The 14829-nt window shown below is 37.0% G+C and overlaps 2 protein-coding genes across 5 annotated transcripts; one reads left to right on the top strand and one right to left on the bottom strand.

Annotated features, from left to right (window-relative positions):
• Nucleotides 1–906: 906 nt before the first annotated feature.
• LOC135595207 (succinate dehydrogenase subunit 3-1, mitochondrial-like) lies at nucleotides 907–3563 on the top strand. The gene is made up of 3 exons (XM_065085830.1): nucleotides 907–1038; nucleotides 2290–2352; nucleotides 2864–3563. Exons 2-3 carry the CDS (start codon nucleotides 2298–2300, stop codon nucleotides 3223–3225), a joined length of 417 nt encoding a protein of 138 aa, XP_064941902.1. The 5' UTR covers nucleotides 907–1038; nucleotides 2290–2297; the 3' UTR covers nucleotides 3226–3563.
• A 1465-nt stretch (nucleotides 3564–5028) lies between these two features.
• LOC103974247 (cryptochrome-1) lies at nucleotides 5029–14478 on the bottom strand. Of its 4 annotated transcripts, none has more exons than XM_065085809.1 (6): nucleotides 13422–14478; nucleotides 10652–10873; nucleotides 9166–9878; nucleotides 7221–7907; nucleotides 6644–6729; nucleotides 5029–5422 (listed from the first exon to the last, which is right to left on the bottom strand). In XM_065085809.1, exons 1-5 carry the CDS (start codon nucleotides 13732–13734, stop codon nucleotides 6664–6666), a joined length of 2001 nt encoding a protein of 666 aa, XP_064941881.1. In that variant the 5' UTR covers nucleotides 13735–14478; the 3' UTR covers nucleotides 5029–5422; nucleotides 6644–6663. The 4 variants fall into 4 exon arrangements, with proteins under 4 accessions (XP_064941881.1, XP_064941894.1, XP_009387297.1 ...); XM_065085822.1 differs by having other exon boundaries at nucleotides 5029–5414; XM_009389022.3 differs by having other exon boundaries at nucleotides 6655–6729; nucleotides 13422–14477.
• Nucleotides 14479–14829: the final 351 nt, after the last annotated feature.

Genomic DNA, 14829 nt, shown 5'->3' with positions numbered 1-14829 from the left:
AGTCAAAGGCAATTGGCAATTAGAAAAATTGATCTATAATTTATAAAGCCGAAACCCTAAGTATATAATGGAAGAATTAAGTTTTTCTTACCTTAATCTTTCCTAAAGCTAGAGTTTCCTAGCCTTTCTGAGAAAAGCCGAAAGAATAGCTGAAGAAGAAAAGAAATGGTCATGGGTTATCAGGTTGATAAAGTGGATAAGACTCAAATAAGATAGAGATACTTTAGAGATTACCTTGAGGTCTAGGGTTCAACCCTCATTTCAATTTTTTTTTTTTCTTCTTTTTTTACTAATATAATTCTAATATTATAATAACTCCTATTGAGTTTAATTTAATTTAATAAAGATGATCTAAACTTATCATTCCATCTCACTTATATACCTCAACATTTTTAGTACAACACTCTCCTTCAATTTGTATCTCTAGTTAATTTTTTATTATTTCATTCATGCTTAAGAAATTTATTATCCTCAGTATAAATGACGTTTAAAACTTAAACTTTCTTACTTTAATATTTATATGCGTTTAACTAACATTTCAATAATACTAAGAATGATATTTTTAGAAATCAAATAGTAAGTGAGCATATTAAAAATTGATAGAGCCTCTCGGCCTAAAAATTATGAGTTGACAGTATTTTTATGGAATTGATAGAGCATCTGGGCCTCTATCATTGCCTCCGTCATTGATGCCTTCGGCTTCTGCTTTCGTCTATCTATTGAGCCTATCATAACAAGAAAATGCGATCGTCGATGGTTGGTGAAGGGCTGACAGTATTTTTATGAAATTAATAAAAAATATATCAAGTAAAAATTAATTTAAAAAAAATCATTCAATAAAAGTTCAAGAGATTTTTTTAACGCAAAATGCTCGTCTTTTTGCTTCAGTAAATAAAAAAAAGAAAACGGAAGGGCAAATTGGGGCAGGAGATTCTGCCCCTTTTAAACTAATAACCCTCATCGTTCTCCAGTCTCCTCCAGCGACAGCGACACATAGGAATCGCCTCGCTCTTCAGTTCTCATTCTCGCCGGATTCCAGTAAGTCTTCTCCTCTTCCTCCTCCTCGTCTTGGGTGTTGGTCGGGTGGGCTGATTTGATCGGTCGGTATGGACATCTGCTTCGTCACGGTGTTGGGCCGTCCGATTCGGTGATGTCCTCATCGATCCCAACCTATCCGGATCGGCCTACTCTTTAAATCGTAGTTTACGGTATTAAATCGATGCTCATCTTGGAGCCGCCGATGTTGTCAAATCGCGATATTCTCGTTTTTAATCACCGAGGATCTTTGGTTAGATCATGTCGGGGATCAGCTCACGAACCTTGAGATTTACTTTTATTTCTTCTTAACACTATAAAGCTTAAATGCTACTAAAATAACAAAAACGTTGGTAAAGATGATACAGCTTCATTCTAGGCGGTCGGATGATAGCCCGTTCAAGATTTACTGTTCGTTTTAGATGGACGACTGATTCCTCCAAAACGGGCAATCAGCTGTGACAATTTTTTTTGTAATGTTTTCTACTCATGATTTCTCATAAAAACATGTCTATGATGTGATTTCATCTGATAAGAAGCGTAGCTGAACTCTGTACTGTAAACGTTTATCTAGAAGATGATATTGCCGTCATCTACATATCTGGCAATGGCCAGGAAAAAGGATTACAACAGAAGCACTTAATTTCAAAACGAAACGCAAATTAGTGGCATGTCTGCGATTGAAACGTAGTTTGGACGAATATTTTCATATTAAACTTTTACTTGTTTTGCAAAATTCTTTTTCTTTAATGGGAAATGATCAAATAAGTTTTTTTAGGTTATATGATTATGTAGTTGCAACTACATTTATAAAAGGCTTCATTTGTTCATCACCCTTATGCTTTGGCATTCATGTCAAACAAGTGAATTGTGGGATCATTCAAAGCTAGAGTTGAATCATAACATTTATATTATTAACTTCTGAATAGTTGGTTTCTGAAAGTCAAGGAAATTGACCAATTGTGTAGAAGATGGAAAACATATTGATTAGCCTCTAAGAGTAATCTCACTGTAGCACAAGATCATTAATGTACCAGTAAGTTAAAAAGAACTAAGTATCCTTAGATATTGTTATTGTATCCTGTAAAACTAAATATTTGGATAAGCATATGAATCCATTTTTTATTTTTTTGTGCAATAAAATTTTCTTTTATTTTGCTCATGGTGTATATTAATACAAAGTACTTGTATTCAGACTGCTGGTTATTAGTGTATTTCATATAATCTTACTGGGACATAACTTTTGCATGACAGGAAAAAAAATGGAGAAGAATTCTCGTTTTGCAGTTCATGCTGATTCTTCATTTGCACTTCGTGGTATGTGAAACACTCATTGTTTACCAGACAAGATAAACCTTGCATATATAGGTGGTCTATGATTACATTTAGATTGAAGTTTGATACAAAACTTCCCTATATCATGAATGGTCATTTACACAGATCAAATCAATCCAAGTGCACCATGTGAATGGCATGAACTGATACCTCATAGACTCTTTCAATAATCACCTATCCAAAATGAATTGCCACCCCAGGGTGCAACCCATAAGCATGGATCACTACGTGCATTAACCTTGCATTCTTCTTCTCTTGACTGATTTAGCTAGAGTATGGTTGGCAGCTGTTTACTGATAATGTTTCATCGACCAAAACTCAATGTGGCCTATTTGGTCAGTTGAGCTAGCTTACAATACTGTGCTTGTGCCGTTGGGCTTCCTTTAATGTGTAATGGTCGTCGGATGTGTTTGTATGTGCCATTAGCTCTTCAAGATACACGTAGAAAGAACTTCAATATGGTCGTGATAGGCTTTACTTTCAATATTTTCAGGTTTTCTCAATGGTACTTCAGGATACCCAAGATTGGAATGGGGTCACCAGAAACTACCAAATCTTGAGCTTCCTAGGGGCTCTAGAACTATAACGAAGCTCCCTTATGACTGTAGTATTCTTTTGCAGTCTCCTCAGCGAAAGATCTCAATTTATGGGAACCGAGCCATCCATGTAACCCGCACCTTGGCTGAATCTACAAGAGTTGTTTCAAACCGTCCCTTGTCACCTCATCTTCCGGTGAAGAAGCCACAGCTGCGTGCAACATTTTCCATTTCCCATCGAATCTTTGGGGCTTCTCTGGCATCTGCTATAATGCTGATCCCCATTGCTTGGAAGTTCAGCCTCCTCCTTGATGTATGAAGGAAAAACTTGTTATAGTTTGTGGTGTCAGTTCAAGGACAAATCAAGCGTCTCTTGAAAGGATTACTACCCAGAAGCGGTGGAACCTGAACCAGTTCATGTTATGTTTTGTTTGAATAACCATCCCAAAACAGTGAAGAACCAGCTGCTGGAGTATATTTTTATTCCAGTTTTCCTGCATTCTATGGTGGAGTTTATGTTTTCTTGTTCTTTTCTTCACGGCATGGAACAAGTTCAGTTTGCAGGGTGCTTGTGTGCGAGTTGATGCACTGAGTCTATTTGTGAGTGTTGACCAATATGCTATTCATGGTATAGACTACTTGATTTTAATATTTTCATGCTTGGTATCCTACGGTTTTATTTTTTGCTTGAATCATAATAGTTGGTTTTTAGCATTTTCTTTTAGTTGATTAACAATTATATATAGTTAATTTCTATTGTGATGGCTGTGTTGCTGATGTTGCCATTGGACTTCATTAAAGTTTTTGGCATTCTGCTTATAACTTTCTTTATGCAGTTTCAACCAGCATAGGCCCTGAAACTTGGAGTGATGCTCATTATTTCACTTGCTGTTTTTCTTGTGTTATCAACCTTTTGGTAAACTGTGTTAAATAAAAGGGCTTCATCAGCATTAAACTATGATGAAGTAAAGAATATTTACTGGAGATCAGCATTAATTATGAAAATGAAACATTTAGTTCTTATACTTCAAAAATCTTTGTGTTCGTAGTTCTTTGTGGTAAACTGTGAGCATGTATTTGGGGCAATGCTATAGTCTAATCCTCACTATCATCAGTCACCTCTTGATATGCTTCGTTTCTTAGGGTATGTGAAAACATTTAGATGATCAAGCTGCTCGAGAACCATGGAGCAAGCGACTTGATTCTCTTGGAAGAGGACTTCTACATGCAAATTAACCCCATCAAATACAACCTACACAGTTTTCGTAACTATTATGATGAAGTCTTAATCTTTTCAATTTAGCCAAAAGTGAAATGACAAATTATATTTTGCAAGTCTGGGTGTTATAAGCGTGCAATAAAGATGATCCTGTGACATGGCAGGGCACGTACCACATTTTTTAGAGTGTAGATATTTTATTCATTCGACCTCTTTCCTATCTCTTTAATATTCTGATTCTTATACTTCAAAAATTTATATTAAAATCTCCATAATTATGTCCTATTTATCTTAATATCATTGATTATACTGACAAAAAATATAGATCGAGTCAAAATTATCTTTTTGTCCATTATTTTTATAACATTTGTAATATCAATAAGGTCAACCATCGTATTATTCTCATCGACTACCACCATAACAGTCACCCACAACACTACCCTTCATCACCATTGTTAAAATTATTTTTCTATCTATCATTTTTGTACTATTAATACACGTGTTATCATATGTTATATCTTCTATCGGTAAAACCTAACATCCGATGTTAAGATAAATGAAATTAAATGTTTCACTAACATAATTATAGAAATTTCAATATAAATTTTTGAAGCCAACGATCGGAATACTAAAAAGGTCTAACTATATAGAGATTTTAATATAAATTTTTTAAGTCTAGAAACCGGAATAATAAGAGATGTAACTACATGATAACAAGAATTACAAGTAATAGATCATAAATCTAAGGAGCTCTGTGTTACATGGCTCTTGTGCATGGCTACAATCTGTCAAGTCCAATGCATACAGCTGAGGGATCATCAAGACTTATTAGAGAACTTCAGTGAGGTAATTGTGGCAACAAAACAATTACATGCAAGCCAAATAGAGAACTAGAAAGAAAAGTAGGGCACGAAACAACATTTGCATAGGTTGGCATATGCCACCATTAGATAAATATTACACTTAGGGATCCAATACACAAAGGTTTCCAAGCCTCATCTCACAGCTTATCTAAACAAAAATGAGAATGCCTTCATTTGAATATATCATTGAGATATGTACATCAGGAGGTGTAAGCACATGGAATGAGTTAAAATTAGATCTGCAAGCAGCAGTGGTGAACTGTAGATGGATTCAGCTGGATTCAAGAGAGCAGCATAGAGATGAAAATATTTCGATCACCATTGGCCTCTGCGTCTAAATCACAATTGCAGCTTCCATCCCCTTTATTGTTCCAACTGTAGCCTACAACCTCCCCAGACTGCACTTCCATCCTTGAGCATTAAGCACTTCAACGCTAGCAAGATATCAACACAAAAGTAATTATCACAGCTTGCCCACATATTATCACTAGGATTGAATAGCACATGATTGAGTATTTAATGAACAAAAGCAATTCAAGTCAATTCAAAAAGTCAACAGATCGATAGATAGAAGTTGATATAACATGAGTGCTTCACCAACATCACAATGAAACCCATAAAGGCCAAGAATTCAGTATTGAAAGCACATGCAAAATTAGTTTCTGTTCTCTGGTACTGTGAGATCTCGATTAAGGTTTCGATAGAGTTTCCATCAGAGTGCAATTAGTTTTTGTCAGAGTCTACCCATTTTGCCTAGTATATATTCTATTTGATCTTTTTGTTGGGGCTTCATTGACGGTTTGACTTCCATTAGATCCTTTTAGCATAGGATTAATGAAGGATCGACCCTTAAGGCTTTTAGCGACATACATAAACATCAATAAATTTTATTTGTTGAACATCACAGCAATTTAGCCCACTTGTTCCTTCTGATTTTTCTTTCACCCTACTGAATTTGGATTAAGACTGCATCACAAGTAAATCAAACAATAAAATGCTAGATTAATTGCACCATCAACACAAAGCTTCTTAGAACTATGATTTCCTCAGCTGATAATTGCTATACTTCTCAATTTTCTACATGGTTATCCTACTACTACACAAGCTTTTCTCTCCAGCTTTCTGGAAGAATTCAAAGAAATTTTCAGTTTATTGATGAAGTAAGCAAAGTGTAGATTTTCCATTATGCAGTTACATCAAAAAGCAAAATGCTAGAGATTAGCTTCAGTTAGCAAGATAAGTTTGCCTTAGTAATTTCTTTCTTTACCTAATCAATTAATACTAGATCATGCCAGGCTATCCATAACAGGACCATCCACCTTTCATTTTTTTGCAGCTATAATTCTGTGCTATCAAATTCAGAAATTTACAGCAAAATGCAGGAACAAGGGTCATGCTTTAGGTTCTCAGAATAATCTATGACCAACATTCCATGTAGTAGATACAAGTATTACTATATACAGATAAACTAAAAGTGATTTTCAGGTCAATGAGGCATATGTATGAAAAGGTTCTAGATGTCCAAATTTCCAAAAATTTATTTTAACAAACAGAGAAATAGTGGATACAAAACTCTCTAGATGAGTGCATCTCCTCTAACATAATACAAATAGAAGGCAAAATATTAAGCCTTTAACATACACCAGAGCAACGACCTTTGTATTACCCGTTTGAGCTATGCAGTTTTCTTGCATGGTCTCGATCCCTCAAGGCTGCTTTGAGCATCAAAATCCTCTTCTTCCTGTTTCAACAACGGTATGCATACATCAGAAAAAAGGATTTGAAAGACATTATGACAAATTATAATTATAGTTATATTACAAATTCATGATCTGTAAAGTTGAAGGTCGTGATACTAGAATACAGAAACTTTCTGATTTATTACATTTTTAGATTATTTGCACAAGATTAGATTCTAACTAACAAAATTCTTGACAAAATTAACAGCCATGAATTACTACATCAGAAATATACATACAATGATCTTATTTGCAATCAGCTGGAATACACACACCATCCATAGATAAGTATCATCTCAAGGGGAAAAATCTAGAAAGCTGGCATGAGGGTAGGTTATTCAATTTGGTTTTATATTACGAAGATGGATTGATGAGTACAAAAATTTTTGAATGCTACAGCATGCGGTGGAATAAATATTTGCAATTAAATAATATTTGGACAATAAATCACAAAGCTGTATTTTGTGAACTGAGAAAGTCAATCCCATACTACCTTTTTTTCTCCAATTTGATATGTTTCTTGACAAGGATGATCAGAATGAGACGTGTTTGAATAATTTTGGTCCACTGAATCGTATTCTTGACAAGGATCTGTACATCCTGTAGAGAAACAAATTGGAACAGCACACTGACTTTCACTGATGCTTCTTTTCCTTGCAGATGAGGATTTGGCTGTCGAAAGCAAGTCAACATCGATCTTCGACTTCTCCAAAATATTCATGGGAGAACATGAGCCGACTAGGTCAGATCTTTTTCCACTGACATCCTTTGGTTTCTTTTTTATGGAGCTATCCTTCATGTTGTGTAAAGAGGGCACTTTTTGATCAAGAGATGAACTACTGCAAAAAACCTCCTCCTTCACAATGACTTTTGGGATGTCTAAAGTGTTTAAACTAATCAAATTATCAGCTACAACTTCCTCCAATCCACTTAATTTTGCAACTCTTGAAGCCCTGTCAAGTTGCCACATCATGTTGACAGCATCATCAAGTTGATCCCTTGCTGTATCAAATTCTATAATGGGCTGTGGGTAGTTCAATCCTAGCTCAACACCAGATGCTTTAAGCAGAGTCCTTGGAGCATCCCATGGATGATGGATCCATTCAGTTGGCACTCTAGCAAGTTCTGGAATCCAATTTCTTACATACTCACCATCTGGATCATACTTCTGTCCCTGAACCTGATTCCAAGTTTAAATGATGGCTTCTATCAAAAAAATGATGTCTGTCAACAAAATTGACTAGTATTTTTCTTGGAAGAAAAAAAAACTTTTTTGCTGTGTGTATGGAAGAAAATTCCATAACAAATCATGTTTACATTGAAGTTTTATTATTTTGGTTAAATAATCAATACATGATTGAATAAATCAGCCATCATCTAAAAGCTTATACCTAATATAGAAATGAAGACCAAAAAAAAATCTTGAAAGAGAAAGAGTCACAGCAAACTAAAGATCAAAGCGACAAATGGGACAACACCATAATTATAACGTGCAACATTATCGAGAGAAACTTGAAATTTTAGGATTAGTTGCAACCAAGGATTGAAATATCGTACCATACCGGAGTTTCGACATTTGTTCGGTACGGTACAGTACGATACTATATACCGAACGATATACCATTCGGTATATAATAATATATATATATATAATATAATATATATATAATATATATACTGTCCGGTAACGGGCGGTCTATTGATGGATCGGTATGTACCACCGGTACCGGACAATATTATTCGAAATTGAAGACTTTGGTTGCAACACCACAAATGAGATTCAAATATGATGTTAATCTAACATCAAATATTCCATAAAGTATATTGACTAATGTCATTAAATGATAACCAGTGGATAAAATTATAATTGATATATCTCCTGCGAATTTTCACAAAAAATTATCCCACATATGAATGTATACCCATTCAAAGTTCACCTTTTAATAATTACCTAAAAATTCTGGCCACACGCTTTCGATATATGCACATTTCAGCTTGGTAAATTTCTTGAACAAAAACTTTCTAATGTTTTTGCAAAAACTAATACTTGGATTCTATACATGTAAATATGAAACATACAACTATTAACATGCATCTCTGAAACTCGCTGCCTTAATCATACATATTATTGTCAAGGTAAATCAACTGACCCCAAAACATTGGGAGAATCTGCTCACGAAGATGAATGGATGAACAAATTTAAACCTCAGTCGAGTGTTCAAAGCAACTGCAGATGGCCATAACACTCATTTGATCTATAAATGGTGAATATGCACGATATCCACATAAGATCATCTAAACAATATTAAGATTGAGAGTCCTACAATATGTAATATGGAATAAAGCTTTTCAAAAAGCTAGAGTAAATAAACGAATGGCTGGTCATGTTGTTTATATTCAGTCATAAAAGTTCTCTGTAGATATTAAAGGATGCATACCTCAGGGCTGTCGAGACGTTTGAGCTCATGACCATCAGGTAAGCTACCTGACACATACTGCCAGCCAAGGATGTCGCTTTCCAAGTCAGCATCCAGCAATGTGTCCCAAAAATACTTCAGTCCCCAGGTCCATGGAAGTAACAAAAACTTCACAAAAAAACTTGCTACAATCACTCTACTTCTGTTGTGTATCCAACCAGTTGCCCAAAGTTCCCTCATTCCGGCATCCACCAAGGGGTACCCAGTCCGACCCTGTCTCCAAGATTTAAACTGACCTTCATCAGCTCGCCAAGGGTAGTGCTTTAGATTACCCAAGAGCGATCGCTCATACGTGAATGGAAAGTTGAAACAAAGATAACGTGAATATTCTCTAAGACCAATTGATCGCAGGAAGAAGTTCACGCTCTCTTCTGCTCTACAGTTTCCTTCTTTTGCCCACTGTATTTGTTTGATTCTGACATTTTGATATATTTTCCTGATACTGAGCTCACCATAATGAAGATACGGTGACAGCAACGAAGTAGTGGTGCCTTCTACCTTCATTCTGTTTTCCGAATAATCTAGTAGATGCCCACTGATAAATTCACTTAGCACCTTGTCTGCATTGCTCCACCCAGGGGACCAACACCTGCTTAATAATGCATTACTTGATTTCTCTATTTCATTTTCAAGCCCGAGCTCCTCAATTGGACAGCTTACAACACTTCCTGTGCCTGTTAAAAGAAAATGGGACAAAAGAATAGTCTTTATTATATAGTGAAAACCATGAAATAATTTCTACATGGAGAAGTTCCCATGAAATATCTTGTCATGAGAAATGACAGGACTGAAAGGGTATCTCTTATCCATTAGTCACAAGTTATCATGTTTACATTAAAGAACAAATTGCAGGAGCTGTGGGTGCTGATGCCATATAACCAAATTGAATAAAAAACTAATGTGCCTACAATAATCAGACTAAATTAGCCTCATGTAAGGAAAGCCCATAACCTCGCTACACATCATAATGTAGCACAATCATTTATTGTTAGCCAATTGACTCCAACTAGAAAAACAAATTTAATAACTAGGATAGATGCTGCTCCACCAATGGCTGGATAAGATTGTCCGCCTTCCCCTAATTGTCGAGGCCATCAACAGCTAAAATATAAAAGCACCTTTACATAACAAGCTGAATGAGGAGTGCAGTTCAGGCCCCTGAGGTCCTACCTGGCAGTGAAATTTATAATGCTTGGTTGTTGTAGGTGCTGAAAGCAAAACCATGAGAATAATAGCTTAAGACAAGCAAGCTCTGGGGTTGTATCAGACGAACTAAGATCCTTAGAAGCTCAATTATCATTTAACAATCCTAACTTACCATTGACCTGTTAGGTCAAATCATAATTACAGGATAAATTTGCAAAATAAATATGGCTCATAGTGACAAATCCAAAAATGGAAACAAAATCTTAACACCAACTAATATGATTAGATACATAAATTTTACCTTCAAGTGGGACCAACTTCCAGGGAGGAAGAAGCAATGTCGGTTCAATTGGTAAGCTCATGCACTTGGACCAATATGCATCAAAGGTTGTAAAAGCAAGCCCACTTTCATCGTAGATTTCCCATGGTTCATACAAGAGATCACCGTTGAAACTTTGCACGCTGATTCCAAGGGTCTCTAGCTGACTTTTTATTTTATGATCACGGACAAGTGAAACAGGATCTGAACAACAAGGTAATATAAATTCTTTAAGGTGTAAATGCAAAAGAAAATCCAACGTTCAAAAGAAGCTGCATGGTAGAATTAAAGTTCTTCGACATAGTACCATACAGCACTGATAAAAGTACTGGATGTGAACCGACAGAAGCCATTTGCTACCAACACATTTATTGTGCAAAATTTTTCAATAACATGGCATGCCTAGTGGCTTGTTAAGTGAATAAGCACAAAGATAAGTTCTGCTTTCCAGACTCCATTCGTGTTTTGGCCTGTCATGCTAATAACAATTGATACATCAAATATAGGCCATTTTCTGTGCAAGCAATTTATACAAACAACAGAAAATTGATTATAGTCATATTATGTTCAGATCACTTTCAAAGGATGTAATAGATGGTCATGGTGCTCTGATTTTCTAAATAATATTCGTATTTCAATCCTGCATTATATAAAAATGCATTTAGATATAAGGGTTTTAAAAAAATTTTCATATTTCTTGGCAATGAAATATAACCATGCCTTCAAAGTGGAGCATGCATATGTTGCTTAATCCTATTATCTCCAACATCTTTGGTATTTTTTTCTTCATAATTCTAACTTAAAAACTATGTTCATCATACCATAATTAGCTAGAATAATAACCTTAGCAGATAGCTAGGCAAACAACTTACTCAAAATCTTATTTAACATTTGCAATTTTCAGAATTGGATTTCTTATAATATTGGTTAAAGAATGTATGATGCATTTGTGTACTGTTAATTCTATGCCTTCTGGAACATTTGGTAGGACATGAATAGTCTTACGCATGAGAAGTCATTCATTTATGTTAGGAAAAAATAAGATCTTCAATTTCGAATAATACCACCCGTATCGGTCCACCAGCAGACTGGTACACGGACCGCCTGCTACCGGACGATATATGGCTCGGTATATATACAGTACCATACCATACCGAGCGAATCTTGAAACTCTAGTACGATACGATATTTCAATCCTTGGAGAAAATTATATTTTTTTGAATTATAATTTATTTATTTGCTTCTTTGATTTTTTTTCCTGCATATGATAGCTAGAAAACCTAATTGGAGGTGTCGTAGCACTAATTACATGACTTGCATCAAATGATATAAAAGCCAGCCAAGAAAAACTTGGGACAAATACAATTCTCTTCATCTCTTCGAACATTGGTTTTCAGATGTGATCTTCTATCATTCTATTCTTCTCCTTGATATTTTATCATGGGAAGCCAAATCTTGACAATTCGAGTGGTTGCAATATTAAAGGCAAGCTCAATGACATCCAAGATGAATGTGGTGCATATATGAATCCAAAAATGATTTCGTAGAAGATTAAGAAATGACCATCACCAGGTTATGACAAATGAGCCTAGGGATCATTGGTAACCAACAACAATTCACCATGTTCTGAGAGATCATGTGAATTCACAGTGGAAGCAAATTGATGCGGTCTATTTCGGGGTTTAGACTAAGCCAATATTAGTTCAGTTTCTTTTATCACAATCGATCTAGGAGTCCTTTTACATGGTTATCTACAGATGATTATTCATATGCTTGTAAGAGTACAATTGACACAGTCATAAACAAGTATTTTATGGACCGGTCTTAACCACCAAAGGGTTTAATGATTGTGATTTGAGCAAGAATCAGAATTATTTGGACACTTAGAAGCCCATTAGGGTAACTCCATGGAGGAATATCTGCAATATCCACTTGAAACATGAAGAAGTTAAGCGGCGACCGTCATTAGAACAAATAGGTCCTTTTGCAGAGGCCTAATACTCATCTATGGAGACTTGCATAACTTGGTCGTTATTGTTTAGATTTGTTAAAAAAGAACTGTCGGAGAGACAATAAGAATCGATGAATTAGATTTCATGCTTCAGGTCACTAATTCTCTCAAGTAACTTTAGAGCCAAAGTTCCAGGATCCTATAAAACAGTTTATCCAATCACTGAATGAAAACATCATTTTCCAACAGTAACATATGAATCAAGATGGAATTGCACAAAAAGGTGATGAAAAGGGGTGCAGCAAGAAGAACACCAAGCACAAAGGTTGGTGGATAATTAAAAAGAAAGAGAATTTTTGTGTTGAGAGCGAGTGTCGGTACAACTATAAGATTTTCTTTTTTCTTTTGAAACCTGGGTGATCAGGGTCCGAGTAATGGGAACAACCTGCATTGCATTGGAACATTTTAACAGAGTTACATGTGAGGAAAATTAAGAGAGAGATTAAAAGGAATTGGGAGATACAGAATGCTTTCCTAAGGCATAATCCTGTTCTCACACAAGTAACTCTTGTGGAGCACAGAGACAAGAATTTGAGTTTCCTTAATGCTAAAACAATGACCCTATATAGACGCCGCACTGGCGGGAGCCTTGTCCACTGTGTTCGCGTCACTAAATCGTTCATGAAAATTTTGAATTTAGCAAGATGATGTATACACCCTAAACGAAGGAGAATCTCCCAAAAAGAAAAAAGAACAAAAAAAAAGGGGGGGGGTGAGTATTCAATTCAAGAGACAGCTTACCATAAAGATGATTGTAAACCAGTCTGGTAGCCCCAACCGTACCAATGCACTGCAAAAGAGCAGCAAGAGTGCTCTCGGCTCGGATGAACACGAAGGGAGCACCGAGGGACCTCAACGACTGGTCGAGGTGCTCGAGCGACTGCTTCAGCCACCACCGAGAGACTCGCCCAGGGAAGAACTGCCCTTCTTCACTCGGACACCATACGAAAACCGGGAGGACACGACCATCCTTGGCGGCGGTCGCCAAGGCCCGGTTGTCCTCAATCCTCAAGTCCCTCCTGAACCAAACTATGGTCTTGGTTTGGCTTCCCATGACGGCAACAATCTCAAGCTTAAGCCATGGCAGGAAACCCCAAAGATGTAGCTAAATATGCACGCATGGAATATGGGACCAAGCTGCTCCAAATCATTCAAACAAGGATTTCTGGGACTAGAACGGATACAGAAAGCAACCTCGACAAATTAAGAGAACCCAACCGTGGAATTCCATCGGCAACCCTTTGTTCCTCCTACTTCTGGGGTCTGTCCAAATGTATCTTCGAAGCAGCAACAAGCTGTACCCCCCAGAACTAGGCAGCTCTTCTCCAGTGACAGGGGCCAGGGAGAAGGAACGGACACAGCGATCATCTTGCCCTGACCCCACCAAACAAGAAGCAGACCACGAAACCTGCGGCCATGGCGGAATCAACCTCCCCCGGCACAGGGGAAACCTCAATTTCTATCCTCCTGCTGCAGCACCTCAACAGCAGCCGACGATCAAGGGTCAACGCCAGAGATACAGCCCCTTTTACCCCAGCTCACAAATCTGGCTCTCCGCACTGCCTAACTTTTTACCCCTCCGCCCAATCCAACCACATGTGACCAGTAACTAACAGCAAAAAACTAGCAGACGCAAGCCCGCACTTTAGATAACCGGAAGGATTTTGTTCCGTCTCCAACCTTGTTTATATTCTCAACACTGCAGTTGCACATGATCGAATTGATTGCATCTCGCTGTCTGTCTCGGCCATGGCAAACCACCTACAATCTATGCGCTCCGGGTAGGGAAGCGTACGCCCCCCTCCCCACCCCAACACCACCAGCATCTCCAACATGGAAGCCACTGGCACATTCCCCATCACGTGGGGTTGGGACCCAATCAGGACAACACGTCATCGATATAAATGTTGGACGTACGTGCCGAATTCATGAGGTAACACGGAAGCTGTTCACGTCAGTGACGTACACGGAAGCTCTCATTTGACTCCGATTTCATTTCAGACAAAAAAAATCTAGGTTGTTGAGAGCATCAGAGAGAGAAGTACGACATTAGAATCGCAACAATTAGGTTTCAGGAAATCTCTGATCAAAAAGGCGTCAGGTGATCGGCTACAGTATCTCCGGGCTCTACATCGTTCGCAAAGTAAAC

Source organism: Musa acuminata, chromosome BXJ1-2 (assembly GCF_036884655.1).
Source record: "Musa acuminata AAA Group cultivar baxijiao chromosome BXJ1-2, Cavendish_Baxijiao_AAA, whole genome shotgun sequence".
Taxonomy (NCBI): Eukaryota; Viridiplantae; Streptophyta; class Magnoliopsida; order Zingiberales; family Musaceae; genus Musa; species Musa acuminata.
The sequence above is the reverse complement of the archived record's forward strand: the minus strand, read 5'-3'. Positions and strand labels throughout refer to the sequence as shown.